At 42.2% G+C, this 20,794-nt stretch overlaps 1 protein-coding gene across 1 annotated transcript in view; it reads right to left on the reverse strand.

The window, feature by feature from the left end:
* The window catches only part of LOC139973850 (protein phosphatase EYA4-like), a 201,682-nt gene that overhangs the window by 154,321 nt on the left and 26,567 nt on the right, over nucleotides 1–20,794 (reverse strand). Inside the window, exon 2 of the mRNA XM_071980725.1 lies at nucleotides 4,187–4,414. Within this exon, the coding sequence (XP_071836826.1) occupies nucleotides 4,187–4,216 (30 nt within the window). The 5' untranslated portion in view covers nucleotides 4,217–4,414. The remainder of the gene's footprint in view (nucleotides 1–4,186; nucleotides 4,415–20,794) is intronic.

Raw genomic sequence — 20,794 nt, forward strand, 5'->3', positions numbered from 1 at the left:
ATTTAGTAGTTTAGTGGGTCAAGTCACAGCTGAATGCACCTTTTTGGTTAAGAGAAATTTATACTCAATAACGTTTGCACAGAATCCCCAAAACTTTACTGGTCTGGGTCTTTATGAATGACGATACTTACCTGTCTATATTCTACATGCACTCAAATCTACCTAGCCTACAAAAGTTGATAATAGTTTAGCACTGCGTCCCACCACTGACCTAGTTCAAGGTCAATGTCCACTTCCAAATCTACTATTCTCGATGACGTTTGCACAGAAGGACACATAGCACAAGTTGAACACTTGAGTGAAACTGGTTTGAATGAATGTGAATGAAATCTGGTAGAACATGTATACAAATGTTGTTATTGATTGATTGATTGACTGATTGATTGATTTCACCAACTTCCAATGATTTAATTTTTTGCAGCCTGCTGTGCATTATAGACTGGAGTGCACCTAGATGCTAAGAGGAGACAGGTGAGGGGAGGACCATAAATTCTAGTCACTGATGTGAACTCTTATATACATTAATTACTTTAACATTATGACTCATTAATGCTAGGAAAGATTTCTTCTCACCCAAATGTGATGTGCATGACAGCACAAAGGCAGAAATTTTAGAAATTTAGCGAAGAGTGTGCGACATCCTTACTATTAATAGCAGCATTGCAAAGAACACAATGCAAACTTGTAGCTAAAATCGCAACATGACCTTAGATATGATTCACTTAGTATTCACGGTTTGAAGTGAGGAAACCTTCAGAAGAGGTTATAGTTATACAACAGATATAATATTCTTTGCTTTGAGAGAGAAGTTTTGCAAGTCATGGTATCACAATACATTGATGAGATTTAAACTTAATTATAAAGTTAAGAGCAAGGAAAATGTAATGACGTATCTAAATATCACTCAATGATATTCCCATACCCCACCGCTACAAAACAATATGCCTAAATATATATTAGAGAGAGTCTTTCTTTGATCTGGATCGGATGATACGGGGAATGTTTCGTCCTACGATCGCTAGAGGGATCGTTCAAGTGGATCCAAATAAACAGAGACTACTTGAAGGATATGAAGTCTCTCGCTTTGAAAAATCTTGCTATTTTTCTGACATGATAAAAGAACAGGAAATAAAGTAAACGATAAGATACTCTACAAGGAAGCTACACGCTTGTATGTATTAATTCAACAACAAAAAATCCAAATTTGCATATCAAAGAGAGCCTCAATTTACAGGAACTACTGTACGATACAAATTTTATTTCCATTCCCAGCTTTACTGCAGATTCGTCTATTTAATCCATTTGGTAGACACTTCAACTTTTTTCGCTTTACCATTCAAAACCCCTCGATACCTTCGATATTCCCTCGTTTCCGGTCCTTCTTTAATCAGCGGTTTCAAACTGTTCTGAGATTTGTTAAATATTTGCTTTCATTTTTGACGGTATAATGTGTTCTTCCACTAATGTTTGTTCATGTAAGAAATGTTTTTATAAGACAGTACATAAGAATATGATAGTAATCATCTGCGAACAAACAAGGAAACCTTGAACTTTTCTATCGCTTCCATTGCAAGAGCATTCCCCCAATAGTATTAGGTTGTACCAAGCGATCTCCTTTGAGGGGAAAATTAAATAATTCTACTGTATATACTTATTATTGGTTATGAAACAAATATCTTAAAGGCTAAATTAAAAAACAAAGAGTGGATAGGCTTGCTGATTCCTTGACACATTTTGTATATATTAAGTTATTGTTTGTAAAAAAATTAAAATTCAGACTAAAAACTCAGTTGACTCCAAATGAACTTTCACCTCCACAAAAATAACAGGATTGTTGCACACTCGTTAAGGTAGAGCTACATATGTACAGTACCGTAACAAACTTGTACAAAATTCATCCAAGCTTTACTTCTGCAGTTAGAATTTGAACTCTGTTGACTTTGAATTTACTCCACCAGAATTAAAGGGTTCTTCTACTCATCAAGGTGGACCTACATATTATTGTACCAAGTAACAGGTTCATCTGAGTGGCTCTTCTGCAGTTACTGTTTACCAAGTTTAATAAGTACTGACCTCTGTTGACATCAAATGACCTCTGGGTTCAAACAATTTCAATAGCGTTCTTGTACTCACATACTATGTTTGAAGTGTCATACAGATCTACACAGATATCCCCATGAACACGCACACACGCACTACACACAATGACATAAGAAATGCCGTTGCCATTTCTTACATTTCTTTTGCCTCAGTAAGGAATTAACATAACAAAAAGATAAAAGCTTGACAAAACTTTAATAAACAAATTATTTATATCGAACAGAATGTGCACATGTATACCATTTCCTAGCAATATGGATACAAACATACAGCAGGCTACTTGAATGTGTACGGTACGGTGAACATATGGTACAGTAAGAGGGCAAAGAATAAAATCTGATCATAATGGGTACAAAAGATTTACAGCAGAAACCTTGAATTAATTTTAACAAATGACGTGTGTCAACTAGAGCAATTGCTTTTCACATATCTACCTTCATTTACTTCAAATTTAATGATGCACATAAACATAAACATTCCCTCAGACATCTTCCACTTGCTTCCCCCAATACCCCCCCCCCAACCTCCCCTCCACGATGAAAAAATGATACCAATATAAGCAGTAAAACATTTAACCTCCACTGATCATCTTATAGATGAACATTGTACACTTTAAACCTTTTGCGCCAATTGTCACTGAATGACTTCACGTAGGGCCAAGCTCACCCACAGCTCGCTCCTAAAACACGCTGGAAAATTTATTTGAAGGAAACTTATTATTCTGTTCGCTAAAACATACATGTATGATTTCAAATCCTGGACCATGAATTCTTTCCAAATTTATGACAACATTTCAGCCACAAGAGCAGCAGCTATCTGACAACTTGATGGTACTGAAAATTGCATGTATATTGAAAGAGCTGTGAAATAAACCAAACGTTGGCAAACTTCGATTCCAGGGATGGCAATACAGTTTAGTTTGCCATGCTTGAACGCGACAGAGTCGGCAAAACGGTCGTAATGTGTTCACACCTTCCGAACAACCCGGCACGTTTGAAGCAAAGAACATGTTATTTCTTTCCCCTTTAGTATACAAGACATAACCAGACAGAACAACAGCGTGCGGCTATATACTCATTCCTTCCTAATATATCATGATAAAAAGGTGTATAGAAAGTGTGGTGTGATAACTACACCCTTAACTATTTTATCCTACTAAGTGTAAAATGGCAAGATAAAAAAGCAGAAAGTTTATCTGGCCACATTAACACAAAGTAAAAAGGGATATATTCCAGTGCCTGAATTTGAACGCTTTTTACAGTGCAATTGCACTGAGCTTGAGAGCTCCTCTGGAAAGCAGTGCTTCTGCACACTGAGCAGGACAATAATAAAAAATAAAATTGCTGGAAATTTCTTGCATCGCTAGGTCAAAACTACAACCTCATAGCCAGATCGTTTGGCAAAGACATGAATTTTCAAATTTGGTGATATACTTTGTGAATGCATCTGGCAAAAGCGGAGTGAATGATGAAATTGTGGCAATTGAGCTGGAAAAAAAAGTTGTTTTTTCTTAAATCATTTATCCTTTTGTCTTTTGATATTTACATTAGTTCCGAGGAGCTGACCTGTGTGATGTAGAATCCTGAATTACTCCAGTCGACGGTGTATTGCCAATGATGTTAATTTTTGTGCATTGAGGGTCAATGCTTCAAAACTTTTGAACTGGATGGTAAGGGACCTTGACAATGCTTCACTACTGGATGGGTATGGGAGAGTTCAGTGGTACTGAAATTGGCACCTGCGGGGGCACCATGCTTAGGTGACAACCATGGCACACTGTTAAAGTTATTGGTACGGGACGGTCCCTGGCCCCCTTTCCCGGCTGTCAGGGGCAATGTGATGGGGACGTAGCCTGACCTTATGACAGTTTCTATTGCTTTCATTTCTTTTATTCTTCTGATCAAGATGGCATTCTCAGTTGCAAGTCGTTCTAAACTTCTAAATTATGATCAGTTCACGCATCTATTGAAAAGGAAACTCAAAAAAGAAAAAACAATCGGAAACTCAATAATTCCGAGTAACTATGTATTCTTGAAAAAATAATTTATGACAATCCAGAAATTATTTGAAAAAAAGTCTCACTTACTTGTTTTGGATCTCCTTCATCAGCATCCATCTCAGAGAATTTAACCAGAAGGTTCGGACCTGACCCCAAGAGGTGCAGCGTGGTCCTTTCCTTTCCTTTGTTTTTGGTCCTTTACTTAACCCAACTACTAATCAAGCAAGAGGAAGACTTGGTTGTTGCTCACATCAGCTCCTAGCAATCCTTGTACAAACTTAACATCCTTCCTTCCTTCCTCAATAAGACATGTTCCTGGTGAAAAGACGAGAAGATAGATTTGAGTACAAATTAAAGCAGGGAAATATTTGTCTTAAAATTCAAGGGTGGGTGATCTGGAAGGAGGAGAAAGTGGGGCAATGACTTGGAAGTGGGGCAACGACTGGGAAGTGGGTCAGTGACTGGGAAGTGGGTCAGTGGGATTGCTGTGATGATTCCAATTCTTTCTAGGGTCCCCCCTCCCTGTAAGCTTTTAGGCTGTAGGCAGACAAGATAGTACATAGTTGGACTGGAGCCAGGTACTCAGATGAGTTAAGTGAATACATCTTGTCTGAACCACAAATACTGATCATTAATGCGTCATGTGTGCAGGCTAACATTCCCCAAACCTTAACCGGTTTGTGAATTAACGAGCGACGTACTCACCTCATATAACCTATGCATTACCGTATTAACCTCGCTCTAGCATCTGGCAATTTGTCTGTATGTAAGTGTGGCCATCTCCCTTCCGTAATTTCCAGGCCGCAATGGTGCGGCACCGGACGGAGAAGGGGGAGAGGATCGACCAAGGGGCGGAAACCCCGAGGATACAACCAAAAACATTCTCACCTGAAGAGGCCCTAGGTGGGCTGGTGTGGGTGACAGGTGGGTCCTGAGTGGGCCCGAAGTGGGTCCAGAGTGGGTCGTCGGTGGGTGTAGGCGGGACCCCACGACATCCCTCGAAAATTCCTGGGGGGAAAGGCCGACACATGGTCATATCTGCGTGGCCAGTTCCCCTAGTATCCGAGGAGGGTATCCGACGTGGTTGTATGGTTCCGTCCGCGAGGTCCCCCATAGTGGGGAGGCGGGTCGGGATGTTATATGAGGTGAGTACGTCGCTCGTTAATTCACAAACCGGTTAAGGTTTGGGGAATTCACAGCGCGTACTCCCTCACCTCATATAACCTATGCATTTGTGACACAGGAGCCCTGGCGGTGGGTCGAGGATCTCGCGGGCGGCGGACCTAGGGCCGCTCGGGCAAAATCCCCTTCCGTGGCAGGGGTGTTTGTGAGATAACAGGCGACAAAGGAAGACGGGGTCTTCCAGGCCGCCGCCTTCATAATATCTTCCAGGGGAACCCCCCGGAACCACGCCCTGGACGTGGCGTGGCCTCGGACGTCGTGCGCCCGGACGGGTTCCCCAGGCTGGGTGTGGGCACGAATTAAGTCGGCCATCCACCGTGAAATGGTGTCCTTTGAGGCCGGGGTGTAGGGCGACCGCGGTAAAATGAAGAGCCTGTCCGAGGTACGTAGCTGTTTGGTCCTCTCTATGTACCACTTAAGGGCTCGGACAGGGCACCAGCGCTTGTCTTCCGCGATTGACGAGGCTTGTGACAGACTCGGTAGGAAGATCTCGTTCGGGGTAAAGGTTACTGATTGGTTCTTTGGGAGGAAGTGAGGGTCAGGTAGTAATCTGACTCCTCCTGGTTCGAACCTCGTGAACCCCCGTTGGAGGGTGAGCGCGTGGAGACAGCTTCTGCGCCTGGCAGAGGCGGCCGCGATCAGAAACAGAGTTTTGTGTGTTAGTTTGTCCAATGGAGCATTGTGTAACGGCTCGTACGGAGAGCCCGCAAGGGTCGTCAGGACCTCGTGGAGGGCCCATGACGGGGCCAGGCGGCGCCTGGGAGGGCGTCTGTGGAACATGCCCCTTAAGACCTGGCGGAGGACCGGGTTGGTTCCTACTGAGGAGCCATCCGAGAATCCGCTGTGAACCGCTGCTATTGCGGAGCGGTAATTTCTAATTGTACTTATTTGCTTCCCTTCTCGGAAGAGTTCGAGTAGGAAGGCCGCCACCTGGTCTACTGAGGCCTCCACGGGATCAGCAGCGTTGTCCCCGGCCCAAACATAGTATCGGTGCAGTCTAGAATCGTATGTTTTAACCGTGGACTGCCGGCGGGCATCCACTGCAATGTCCGCAACCTCCGGTGGAAACCCCGCTGTCTGGAGCGAGAGCCGGAGAGTTTCCACGCAGCTAGATGGAGGCTCGTGATGTCGGGGTGGGTTATGTGGCCGCTCCGTTGGGAGAGGAGCTTGGCGGCCGGTGGGAATTTGTATGGTAGGTCTACCAGCATTTCGATGATGAGTGGGAACCATGCTTGATTGGGCCAGCAAGGTGCGATCAAAAGCATGTCCGCTTCCACGTCCCGAAGCATCGTGAGAATTCTGCGGAGTAATCCCAGTGGGGGAAAGGCGTACATGGAGAGGCCCGCCCATGAGACGACTAGGGCGTCGGTCTTCCAGGCCTGCGGGTCGTGGTATCTGGAGCAGAACGTCGGGAGTTTGGCGTTCTTGGCCGTCGCGAACATGTCGACGGACGGCCTGCCGAACAGGTGGAATATGTGGTCGGACCACGTTTGGGAGAGCTCCCATTCCCCATTGTCTAGATACCCCCTGGACAGTGCGTCTGCCAGTATATTGTCTTTCCCTGCTAGGTGGGACGCCCGTAGGCCGATCCGAAGGGAGTCGCAGAGGACGAGCAGGTCCCATGTCCTGCGTAGGAGGGCCAGGGATCGAGTGCCCCCTTGACGGTTGATATACGCCACGGTCGTGGTGTTGTCTGACCGGACCGTGACAGTGTGGCCCGTTAGGTGGGTTGCCCAGTGACGTACGGCCCTCAGGACCGCTTCCGTCTCTAAAATATTGATATGGAGACCCCTCTCGGGCTCCGCCCATTCGCCGGCAACTGTGTGTGTGCCCCATACCGCTCCCCAGCCGCTGAGGGAGGCATCCGTCGTGATCGACGTTGTAGGGGCTGGGTTCCGGAAAGGTCGCCCTGCCGCGATCCTGTCCGACTCTGCCCACCACGTGAGAAACGGGCGAAGCCCCGTTGGAAGTGGGATTGGCGTTGCCGCCGACGACCGATCCGGGGCATAGTGTTTGAGGAGGTGCCGCTGGAGCGGCCTCATTCTGAGTCTGCACAGGTCTAGAAGGTCTGTGAAGCTCGCCATCTTCCCCAATAGGCGCTGCCACGTGAGCGCTGGGGTATTCCGATTGCCTAGTATTTTTCTGGCCGTGGCCACTAGGCTTGCCGTTCTTTCGGCCGTCGGGTAGACCATGCCGCTGGCGAGGTCGAGACGGGCCCCTAAGTATATGATCGATTGAGTGGGCACGAGGTTGGATTTCTCGACATTGATTAACCACCCCAGTTTCGTCAGGAGGGAGACGGTGGCGTTTGTACTGGCGAGAGCCCCTTGTTGGGAGTTGCCGAGTACTAACCAATCGTCTAGGTAGGCGAACACCATTACCCCGTTTCGGCGGAGGTGAGCCAGGACCGCCCTTGTTACCCTGGTGAAAACCCTGGGTGCCGTGGAGAGGCCAAATGGTAGCGCTGTGAAGCGGTAATCTATGGCCTTGTACCTGAACGCGAGGAACCGCTGGTCCTCGAGTCGGATGGGGATATGTAGGTAGGCATCCTTTAGATCGACGGAGGATGCCCACATCCCTGGGCGCAGTAGGTGGAGGATTGATGTGAGAGTCTCCATCCTGAACCTCTCCGGTCGGATGAACCTCCTGTTGAGAGGTCTGAGGTTCAGGATGGGCCTCCAAGTCCCGTTCTTCTTCGGCGTGAGGAAGAACGAGGACCGGAAGAGGGGGCCGTCCGCGTTTGCGGTGGTGACCCGCGTAATGGCGCCTTTTTTGAGAAGACTGTTGATCTCGTCTTCGAGGGCGGCCCGCTTTTCCGGTATCTCGGGTACTGGCGTGGTTGCGAAGAGGCCATATTGGGGTGGGGTAGACGAGAACTCTATCTCGTAGCCCCTTTTTACCACGTCCAGTACCCAGGCTCCTGGGTCGATTTTCTCCCAGTGAGCCCAGAAAACTCTTAGTCGCCCCCCCACCTTGGCCTTGGCCGCTACGGTGGGGTGGGCATCCCTAGGGCCGTTTACCGCGCCCGCGGCTTCCGCGGCTTCCGCGGTATTGCGGGCGGTACGGCCTGTGTTCGGGCCGCGAAGGAGCGGAATGCGTTCGCGGAGCGCCCCGACTCTGACTGTAGCTGGATCTTGAGCGGCTACCTTGTCTTGAGTCAAAACGTGGGCGCGAGGATGAGGTCGGGCGGGACATATGCTCATCCGCCTCCCTCAGAGACTTCATCCTCTCTGCCTCCTCCCGGAGTTTGTCATCGAACTTGCCGCCGAAGAGGTCGCTGCCCAGGATCGGTAAGTTGCGGAACGCGTCCGCCGTGGATCTGGACGACCAATTCAGGGAGTTCAGAACCAGGTCCCGACGTGTCAAGGTAGCCTTAACCGAGACGCGGGCGAACTGGTCTAATACCATCCTGGAAACGGGTCCCAGGAGGGCAATGATGGCGGCGGTATCTTTGCGGGAGATACCCGATGCCTGGGCCTGTTGGAACGATCTGTTCAATAGCTCGGCGAAAAGTAATAGGGCTGACGAGTACTTCATCCCTGCGCGGGAGGCCCTATCTACGTCGAACAGGGAGGATTCTAGGGTCTGTGCACCCTTCTCCCTGAACTTGTCTTTGCCGTCTAAGGCACCCGCCGACCGAAGTCTCTCCTTCACTTGAGGCGGGATTTGGGGTGGCGTGAAAAGACTTTCCCAGTCTTCGTCGCCCACGTGGAAAGTGCGATGGGCTGATCGCTGGAAGGCTGTCCAGCGTTTCGCCTGTGCCACCGCCTCGAACCGCTCTCTACATTCCACATCCACCGGGATGGAGGCTCGAGGCTTTTGGGTGGCCGCGTTCAAAGTGAGTTTGGATGCCGGCCCCTCGTGGGCCCGCGCATCCACCCTTTCCTCGAAGCCGAGGACTCTGCGGAGTACTGCCGTCGCCTTCTCAAAGGCTTCCGCCGAAATTTCTGTACCCCGTAAGGGTTCTTCATCCTCCGCCTCGGAGTCTCCACTGAGGAGGCGGGCACTAGCTGCGATTGACAGCGCATCATCAGCTCTGGAGGAGACGTCGTCCCAGGGATCTGCCTGGGCCTCCTCAGGGGCGAGATCGTCCGTAACCGGTGCTGGCGGTGGCGCCGGTTGTGGTGGAATTGACGGAGCCCCTTGTTGTTCCGGGTCCTGTTGACTCGGCTTTTGTAGCAATTGTCCCAGGAGGTCTTTAACCTGGGAAAGGAGAGCCTGCCCCGGATCTGGGGATTGTCTCCTCTTTCGTTTCTTGGCCCTGTGTCGCCCAGAAGAATGTCCGCTCGAGGACGAGGGCGACGAGCCAGACCTCGACCTGCGTCGAGGTCGCCGGTGTCTTTCCCGGCTCCTACCGCGGCTACGGCTGTGGGTACGGCTTCTGCTTCGGCTTTGGCGCCGTTCCGTACTCTCCGGGGAGAACCCCGAGAAATCTCTCCGGTTGTGGTCCCACGACCCCGGAGTTGAAGTAAATAAGTCCGCCACCGCTTGTCTTCGGGGGCTTCTGGACTCCACGTGGCCTGAAGTGGACGGACCCTCCTGGGGTCGCGGCCGTGGCTGAGCTGACGCCGCACGGGAATTAGCTCCATCTCGTATGGATACCCGTTCCTGAGGAGGGTTTGAGCCATCTCGTATGGCGCCCTCCGTTCCCCCATGTTTAGGGCTTATGCCATCTCTTATGGCCGCCTGGGGTTCCTTCGCCGGCGGCTTCTTTTTCCCCTGCTTTGAGGAAGCCGCCTTCTTTCTTTTTTCTGCGGCTTTATCCGCCAGCCAGGTACCGATCAAATCCCAGCGCTCCTGGGTCCAGTCCTGGCAAATGGAGCAGGTCTGCTTACTCCCGCATGGGCGACACTTTGGGCATAAATCATGCTTATCCCATGCTTTGAACGGACGGAACTGCTTACAAGAACGGCAGTTTTCCATCCTTTTTTTTTTTTTTTTTTTCCGAGAAATCTCCGAAAAATTTTTTTTTTTTCGAGAAATCTCCGAGACCTGAAGCTGTGAAAACTAAATCAAAAACAGTTACTTTACTGCAGAATGAAAACGTACACGGCTGCTGTACGTGAACAGCAAGAAATTCGTATCTAAACCAGTACGAAAAATAAACAAGGCAGTTACTTTACTGCAAAGGGAAAACGTACACGACTGCTGTACGAAAACAGTATGAAGAACTAAACAAAGCAGTTACTTAACTGCAAGTAAGCCCACGTACACGACTGCTGTACGTGGAAGTAAATAAACGCTAGGGGAACGCTACACTAAGGTGCGGGCCTAGCCACGCTACGTGAACCACGTTCACGAGGTAAACCAAAAAAACGTTCGAAAATCACGAAAGAAAAAACGTTTCAAAGACAAAAAGCAGTTCAAACGTGCAGGACGTTGAATAGATGAAAAAGAATTACAAAAACAACGATAAACTTTAGACGAAGTAATTGAAATCTTAGGATTTAGTGAGAGCAATAAGAGAGCGATACTTGCGTAACAGCTGGCAATTACGGAAGGGAGATGGCCACACTTACATACAGACAAATTGCCAGATGCTAGAGCGAGGTTAATACGGTAATGCATAGGTTATATGAGGTGAGGGAGTACGCGCTGTGAATTCCTGATGTTACGCTCCGTGAGTCTACGAGTCAGGGGTGGCAGTGAATTTTATTTCTTTTTGGAGTTGGACATGAACGACCTTTTATTGACCTTATAGCATACTTAGGGCCATCACTGATGGCCGTTTAATTGTCTACGTTCAAGTAATATACTCTTGATTAGATTGCTCAAACTGGCATACTAAAATATATTAACCTTGGCAATAGAGTATAAAGAACATCAGCAATGGCCTCAAACTAAAGCACCCTAAAATTGCTAGGATTCCAAGCCTCCAAATACAACAGCCAACCAAATTTGTACAAATTTACTTCACCCAGATAAGAACAAGAGAAGTAATATAGGAATGACAATAAAAGTTAAATTTGGGGCTGTTTTAGAGTCTTTCCAACATACTTTTGACCCAATGCACCAGATGGTAAATAATGAATGTATACTTGGAAACAATGAAGGGCTAGATCCTCAAACAGTATGTATACATTAAAACAAATTCAAGACAATTTTTAGCATGCTAAACTTTGGGGGGAAACATTGATAGTGATAACCGTCCAAAAATTGTACTTTTATCTGTTGTCCACTGGCATCCTGAAATCCATTCACATTTTCCAACTCTCCTGAACGGAAAAAAGACTCTGTACAGTGGATAACAATTTTATTTTTCGAGCGACGAGTTCAGTCGCCAAAAGGTTGAAGAAAGCTGCTCATTCATTCGTGACAAATTAAATTTAGGACTTTTTAGGAATTTTTGGGAAGTTTCTCCAACTTTTAATCGGTAAAACGGCCTTTCCTTTAAAATAACCCCTGGGTGAGTGGAAAAATTTACATAGATCATTCACCTGTGCTGTGTCGTGACATTCTGGCAATCTTTTTTCTCATTACCTTTTTGCTTCCTTTTCACGGGAAGAGAAAGCAATAATTTAGGGATTAAGCTGTAATGACCCCCAGAGGTAAAAGAATTAGAGCAATTGCTGGGCTCAATTTTCAAACACTTTTTATGGCCTTAGGTCAAACAACACCATGAAATCTATTGGCTCCTTTTGTTAATCTTGAGATTGAATCTCTTCGTCTTTTTCGGATTGAAACGATTCGAGGGAGATCCAGAGAAACCGGCAGATAAAGAAAAATGAACACGGAATTATTTGAAATCAAAACGTTACACGATATGGCAATAATGGCATCATCTATTGATTGTTCCATTAACACATTTTATCCAAACTGTTCTACTTTTTTCAGTCTGATGGCAGTTAGGTTTCTACAGTAAACTTCTGGGTTTTTTTTATCTTTCTTACTTGCTAACATCGACCTACCTCCCAGATTACATAGTGCAAGGTGAAGTTATCATTATACCCCGAAGGCCTACACCTTTACAGGTACACACTCTGTCCTACATAACGCAATCAAATTTGTGACCTAAATGTTAGAATTTGAATTTCGTTTAAAATTCATGTTTTTTATCTTCAAGGAGAAAAAAAAAATAGAAGTGATTTGGAATAAAAGCAGATGCACATCCAACCACCATCTTTGATATCTTAAGTGGTAGAGACACTTATGACAAACAACTCCCTGAAACAGCTAAGAATACATTTTACTCTGTGAGATGTTATGTTCATTCAGCCTTCTTTTGCTAGGCTGTGAGGACTTGAGCAAGTCTGAGATATAACATTTCATTTATTTGTTTCTTCACAATATAAATACAGAGAAGTTAACTAAGTGACAAAACATATCAACAACAGGGAAAATTGTGAAAGGAAGCACTCCAAAAAACCCAGAGGGCTTGTCTAGTAGAGCGCTCCCATAAGTAAATAGAGAGAACAATGCAAGAAAACAGTAACACTTATATCCACCCAGACACCAACCCAATACGTATAACCCATCCACCCCACCCCCACCACCCACAATACATATATCTTCACATATGCATACATACACAATTGAATACAAAAACACACATGCATATATACATATACATATAAGTATATACATACATATATATATATATACACCTATGTTAATATAAACATGTATGCTTACTTTCACAGACACAAAAACAATCATGTATATACATATATGTTATACATATATGTTATACATATATGTTATGACATATATGTTATGACATCATAGGACCATCAGTACAAGTATTTCATACATTTTAAACCTTACTGGTTTGGTTATTGACTTGTGATGAGCTTACCTGTCTCCCCACAACCTAAGCACTCTCGTTCTACCGTGAATAGAATGAACTGGTAACCTTTAAACACTGTGCGCTCTGTATGACCGGCCTCTCCAGTCAATGCCTTTCCTTCTCATGAGACCTCAAAAAACAAAGGATGTAGGCACTTTGGGTGGTAGAATGAGAAGGGTATTGACCCAAGGGGCGGTCATAGAGGGCACAGTGTTAAAAGGTTACCAGTTCATTCTAGGCATGGTAGAACGAGGGTGCTAAGGTTGTGGGGAGACAGGTAAGCAAGGATCAAAGTAAATTGCACTATTACCCCCTAGTATTGGTATTTGCAAATGCTCTTGTATTATATGATGAAGTAATACCAGACACTGACATTAACATAGATTTATGGAAAACCAAATGCTCAATAATTAGATATATTCAAAATTTGGTTTCAATAGTTTATGACCGGTATAAAGCTGGTTCATCAAAAAATATTAGGTTATCCAAAAAAAGAAAAAACAATTAGGTTTATCAGTGAGAAACTAGGAATTATGGAATACAAGCCTGGTATTATTTTGAGTATTATTGACCAATACAATTAGTTTATATTCCATGTTTGTTTGAAAATCCTGGTTTAATAGTTCATTCATGAAGGGTTTGTCAAGATTTTGCACACACAAGAAAAGAACTGAATGAACCTCATATGATAGTGTCTTGTATTTATTCCCAAAAAAAATCATAAAATCAATTAATAAATCAATAAATAGTTGTCCTGCACTTAGTGACCTAGAACACCTACTACACTGTAAATTCCTTTAAAAACAGTTTATCTAAAGTATAAAGTGAAATTTATAGTTAAGATTTAGTTCACATGAAATTACAATCCTATTTTGCTACTTTTTGTAAGTACAAATTGATACCATATTACCAGCTAACATTATATTGGAAGGAAAATGCAAAATTTCCAAGAAGAAACAAATTCATTTCCTTCCCTTACATCCTTGGATAAAAAGTAAGAACATACATCCTAGATGGTTATTTGCAAAGCGCGGATTATGGAAAACTGGGTTCAAGCTAAGAAACCACCCTGTAAGTCCCATGCTTGTATGACATTTCCTATAATACTGTAAGCATTGAAATGAACACAACACTCACCTAAGGAGCAGTTATAAAGTAGAGGGCAGCATGCCAAAATATAATTATTTCATTTTCTTATTTGTCATCAGTTTATTTGTCATATTTACAGTATATCAATCTTGAGCTACCACATACTCTGTTAGGTTTTTTTGAACTAAGTTAATTAAAAGAAACAGGAAGAATAACTCATTATGGGATCAGATGATAATTAACAAAATACTCATAGAATTCTGACACACCCAGTTGAAAATTTAAGTAGGAGTAAACTGAGAAACATTCTAATAGGTGTAGGGCCCTTATTTTAAGAATATTCCCAAAACTCTTGGAATAGTACAGAAGGGGAACTGCATCTAGGGTCCACCACACACAGAAATGACAGAGTCAGGTCTACCACAGTTAGCAGAGATTTCAATTGTGTCCCATTTATATGTAAATACACCATCTCAAGATGCATGTGTTGTTGTAAAGACCTTAACTCTACCTCAATAAATAGCTAATTATAAGACCTAGTTCTTCATACCTCCATCATATATACACCTTGCCTACCTAACAATAAAATAGCATTTGTCACACCAACAGACTATCTGAAAATGTTGTCATGCTGGCACCATCAACATAACAGCCTGCACACATAAGTTGACGACACATTGATATAATCAAGTACATTTTCTATTCAGCCATTTCAGTAACTTGGATCTAAAATCAACTGAACCATGGGTAAAACTAAAATTAAAATTAATATTAAAATTAAAGTAAGAGGAGTTTCTCTTGTTTTTCTCACTGCACATCTACTGTATACCCAGATATCTTGCATTACCTTCAATTGTAACATCTCCGATAGGGTTCAATTTTTATTCGTCCTCCCAAAGCTTTCAACCACAAGTTTCAATGCAGTTTGCCCATGCCTACACATATAAAGGGACTACCACAACATTTGACAAATTATTTCAAAATATTGAAGTATATTTCCTAGCTGATCATAACATATGAACCTTTACATTCACTGTTCAACTTTGCATTCACACTTCTTTCCAGCTTGAGACGTGAGACGGTCCGATCAATGACTCTTAATTTTTACTGAATATTTATTCTTTTTCCCTCGCATAGGACTTAAACATGCTACTCCTAACAAAGCTCCCGCCCACATTAGGCCCACATTATCATGCAGGCTTAGTGAAGAACCCTGCAGCAGTTTTATGCTCCAACATCTGGAACAGGCAACCCATGTCAATCTCTGAAAGCCTTCTACAAAGTCAATGTATTTCAAGATTGCTCAAGTCAAGTTCTCTCTTTTTCCCCCCCACTCTGTCATTGCCATGACAACCACCAGCAAGTACCATTCATTTATATGAACCATTATGCAATGCTATGACTTAACATTACTATGAGGAGGTTAAAGGGTCCAATGGAGGTTGTAGGTCATTAGCAGAAGAAACCACAGACAAGTAGGGTAGTTAAAAATTAATATTATAGATAAATTTGTTAAAGACAACCATAAAATACAGGGAACAGGGAAGGTTACTAGATAGCAAACCCAGTGTGAACAAAAACTACAGATTTGTAGTACCAGAACAATAAAGCATATAAGTAAAGAACAAAATTTATCACCCACACCCCCTCCCCCCCAATTCCACTGTTAAGAGTACATGTTCCAGTTGCAAAACATAGAATTTCTTGAAAACTGGGATAGCTTCAAATATTACCAACACTCAAAGTTTTCCTATTCTGTTGTATTATGACATATCAACAGTAAATATTGCCTAAAGTCATCCATTTAAAAACTAGTGTTAGGTGTGCTCATAATAAAATAACGAAAACACAGCATGTAAAAATTGTCATTAGTTACAGGTACACTATAAACATGATAACCACTATACCTTACTTCTCAGACGGTATCTTTGTTATGCACAAACTGTAGTTTGGTCTGTAACACAGATACAACCAATTGCAATTCAGCCACAAGTGCAAGGCTTCTTTTGACTTGACGGTCAAAGGTCATCTCAGCATCCCCCCACCACGATGATGGATAAATGATGCTCACAATTTCCCCGTAAAATTCGCACAGATGGAGAAGACAAACTTCTCATCATCGTTATGAAACTGGAAAGTTTTTTCCCCCCCTACTTTTTTGTTTTTTCCGTCACTCCACAAACTGGTTCTGTCATACAACAACCACGACCGACCCGAGCAAGGGGAAGTACTAATTGATACTCTTGCCAAAAAAAAAAAAAAAAAACCTCCAGAGAGAAGGAGACTGGCGGAGCGAAGCTTGAAGAGTTCAGACCAAGCAATTGACTCCTCAATCCAAGCATGACCAAAGACAGCCTGCGCCCCTTCGTCCGTGATTTCCCTGATGAAAACCCATTTCTGGCTTTTTCCTTGTTCATCCAAGGGGAGAGCAAAACCACCAAACAATTCATCGGATAAACTTTGTCATGGGGTGACAAAATGGGAAGTCACTCATTCCAACTGTTCCGAGAGCATCCACTCAAAAAATTAAATGTCAAGGTATCTTGATAGCAATTTCAAATAAATGATCTGATGTTAGGAAAAAGATAAGTCCCCAAAACAAAGAAACACAAGAACAGCAAGGCACGGAGATGACTCCTCTCGGCCATCTCAAAGCACCCCGTCTACAAATTTAAAGTGGTATTTTTTACCAGAATTACCCCCAAAAAATAAAAATAGAAATGGATGATACTGAGAGAAACCCTACTAGATTTTCCCGTTTCACCAATTGAATAATCAGGGAATAATTACTGGATTTGTCATTGGCCAGGAGCTAGTATTTATCTTTATAATGTATAAGACACAAAACGGGGAAACTTCAGAAATTGTTGGTGAACATTAATGTAAATAACAGTAAGCATTCATTATACAGGTATAACTGTATTCTATTAATCCCCCCCCCTCCTCCCACTTCCCTTCCCCACCTAAAAGGGAAGAAAAGCTACACAGAAAACAGAAAGAATTGTGAGATGTGTCATTGTTTGATGCTAATTCTCATTCTGGACAGCAAATTAACTTTGGGCTATGACTTTTTGAACCAACATTGGACCAATCGGTGAGTTATTTATTAGTTGTCATCTAATATATAAACAAGATGGGCTATGACTTTTTGAACCAACATTAGACCAAACAGTGAGTTATTAATTAGTTTTCATCCAATATATATACAAGATGGCATTTAAATGTTGGCAAGGAGACACAAACCCATCCATCATCATTAGTTTAAATGGTTAGTGGCATTGCACCTCCTTCCCTAAGCAGCTCCATTTGGGAGATATTATAGATTTTAATTTTCCCAATTCACACACAAGGCTGAGGAGACTTGATCAAGTTTAACAATGACAACATCAAACCGTGTGTGCTTCCTTTTGCATATATTTTCATTTATTATTACAATTTTATTATTACAATATGTAATTTTCCATATTGGAGATGGGTTTGCAAATGATGTTATATTTGTCTTCTCTAAAATATCGAAGCCCTTAACAGGAACTAATGATGGCATAGGCTTCAGTGATGTGCAGCACTGTTAAACATCTTACCTTGAAAATGTAAACGAAAAACAAAGAGAAAGTAAATTATGGTTTCAACTTAAGATTCAAGTTTTGTCACTATGACATCACAGAATTACACCATGACAGCTTCTAGATAAGACTTTTAAGCTAGGTATCTCCCCAAACTAAAACAAACTTATTCTTAGCTCTTTGAGTGAGTTGCACTTTACAAATATCTCTGTCCTGGTGGTTGGGTTTCTTGTGACTTCTTTGAAGCCAATTCTAATTTAAAAGCATTGGGGGGGGGGGGGGAATTTGCAGTGGTATTCAATTGTACATGAGATAAATGTGTACACTACTGTACATATACAGTACTGCTCATTTCAGGAAAATGCTATCCTACTTATCTATCATTCCATCTGCAACACTAGCAGAGAGATAGAGAACATTTTTGATGAGAACCACCTGTTCCTCCTTTTGGTGCAATTGTACAGTTTGCAATATGCATAGATCCATAGATCTTTAAATAAAAATGACAGGGATGGACATGCCTTGTAATCGTTGATTTAGTACGGCTGTTGGATCCAAGTTACATTTATTCTTTCTCACTCTAAATTTTGCCTTAATCCCTTCTCAGGCTTGACAATTGATCGTTCTTTTTTTCCAACATCCCTCGCTTCTCCACCCTGTACTGCTAAATAGATGCATATCACAACTTTATTAAAAACAAACTAGTTAGCAATAACAGTAAAAGCAAAAATTATTAATAATTCTCATTGCAAGACAATATAAACTAGGTTTTTCCACAGGACTTTGTATTAAACCAATGTAACAGTCAAGTACAGCCTGACAATTGTATTCCACAATGCTACATGAAAATGTGTCATATTTTGTTGCCAACTGCAAACATGCCTATTAAATAGTAATTTATTTCTTCTCCCTCCCCCTATCCCCTGCTCCCCCCCCCCCCCTCTCACTATACTTCCAATATTGGGAAATTTACTCAGAATCACTGGCCAACTGTTCAGATTGAGCAAATATTATTTTAATTTTATTATTGCAATGCATCCTGAAGCATGCATGCACCCCATGTTTATATCAAACCCTCTTAATTTACATACATGTGCTGGTGGGATAGCAATCTTCAAGTTTAAGGGACTCTTACCTAGATGCTCCATCTAGTTAATTACAACTTTCAAGAGCAACATGATATATCTTGTATCCTAAAATTTCAGAGTATATGTGGGACACATATCATACAGGTTACTCTTGAGACTTGCTCTGTATGATAATGACTGGCCATAGATCAGCCATTTAAATTAAAGGGTTCAACCGACTTGTAACCAACGACCTCAATTCGTCCAAATTAACATTCCGCAGAAATTTTAAATGCTGTAGGCCGGTTTTTAAAATTAATTGGAGTGACATGTCAAGAATAAGCCAAAATTCACCCAAAAGTGAAGTCAAACCATGATATATATAATTTTCTCACTAGATATGCAAATGGATGAGATCGTTGAGTGACAAGAGTGCTGTGGTTGTGAAGAGACAGGTAAGCGAGGAGCAAAGTAAATTCAACCATCAAGCGCTATCCGGTCACATTGTTCATGTTAGTTGCTTTGGTAACATGTTTCATGTTAGTTGCCTTGCTCAATTTTTCCAGCTCAATTGTTGATTGCTTTTTGTTCAATGGAAAGAATGAGAGTAATATCCCAAATCTATTCTTTCTAGAGACATACCGTTGATATTGTTTTTTGTTATATTTGTATTAAAACAAAGGATAGTATTCAAATTTACAAGCGGTTGAGACCACACAAGGCAAATTTCAAATGCAATTCACTATCAAGCATAGACTTCTACATTAATGTGTATCCCAACCTATCGCCACTATTAGCGAAGATGCTTCTAAATTAATTGCTCAACATTTCATCAATATTTTGTCGAAATACATTTAAAACATAGTTCTATGTGCATACTGTTGGGTCGCAAATTTGAGATATTTAATTATTTCGAGAGATTTAGTTGACAATGGGCAATATCAGTGGGTTCCAAGTGTGTCATAATTGCACCCATCATGCTAAAAATCTATGAATATGGTACAGTAAAGATATACATGTATGTATACAGCACATAATGCATTATATATACTAACCACGCATATATCATACTACATACATGCATAGTAAATTACAGCTGATGTTACCTAGATGATGCTAATCAATCAACCATTCCCATCTATTTCTAGCCCCAATCCAAAGTTCCACTGATCAATAAAATGTGTTTAAAAGAACAACATTTAGCTGCTTGCTTTGGTAACAACCCTATGTTTGTATAGCATTCTTGCACTTTATGCTAGCTCATAATGACAAGTTAACAGTCTCTGAATGGATGTGCATATATATGTGCATGTACTGTATGCAGACAGAGTGGAAAAATAAATTCAACTGTAAAAATGTGTTTTAATAGCAAGACCATTTTGTTTTGGGGGGCTTGTGGGTTTTGTTCAGCTCATCTTCTTTGCTTTTGAAAGTCAGAGGGTAGAATGAGGATGGTAATAGTAGATATCATTGTTAATTATGACAAAACCAAAGATTAAAAGATATTCATGATTTATAGAATAGGTCACTACACTTAAGACAGTTTCACAAACTTAATGACTACTTTTGCATTTGTAAACATGAAATTAACATGAAATTTCATGAAAAATGTTCATATAATGCCATACATATTCCATATATATTCTGTGTATATTATATTTCATATAAATTTCATATATATCCATGTGTATTTCATACACATTCCATATATATTCCAAACATATTCCATATATATACCATGTTTCATGCCATACATATTCCATAAATATTCCATGTATATTCCATACATATTCCATATATATATTTCATACATAATTCCATATAAAATCAATCACTATTTTTGCTGAGCCTTTTGACTTCATTTTAGTTTTTTAATGCTCCTTATCCCCACAATTGTACTAAAATGATAACAGAGTCATACATAGAGGTATGCTCAGATCAAGTGTCATATATGTACAGTATGTTCTACAATTTGCACACATGATAAATGGTGAGATGTTTTCTTTTC

Source organism: Apostichopus japonicus, chromosome 9, assembly GCF_037975245.1.
Source record: "Apostichopus japonicus isolate 1M-3 chromosome 9, ASM3797524v1, whole genome shotgun sequence".
Classification (NCBI taxonomy): domain Eukaryota; kingdom Metazoa; phylum Echinodermata; class Holothuroidea; order Aspidochirotida; family Stichopodidae; genus Apostichopus; species Apostichopus japonicus.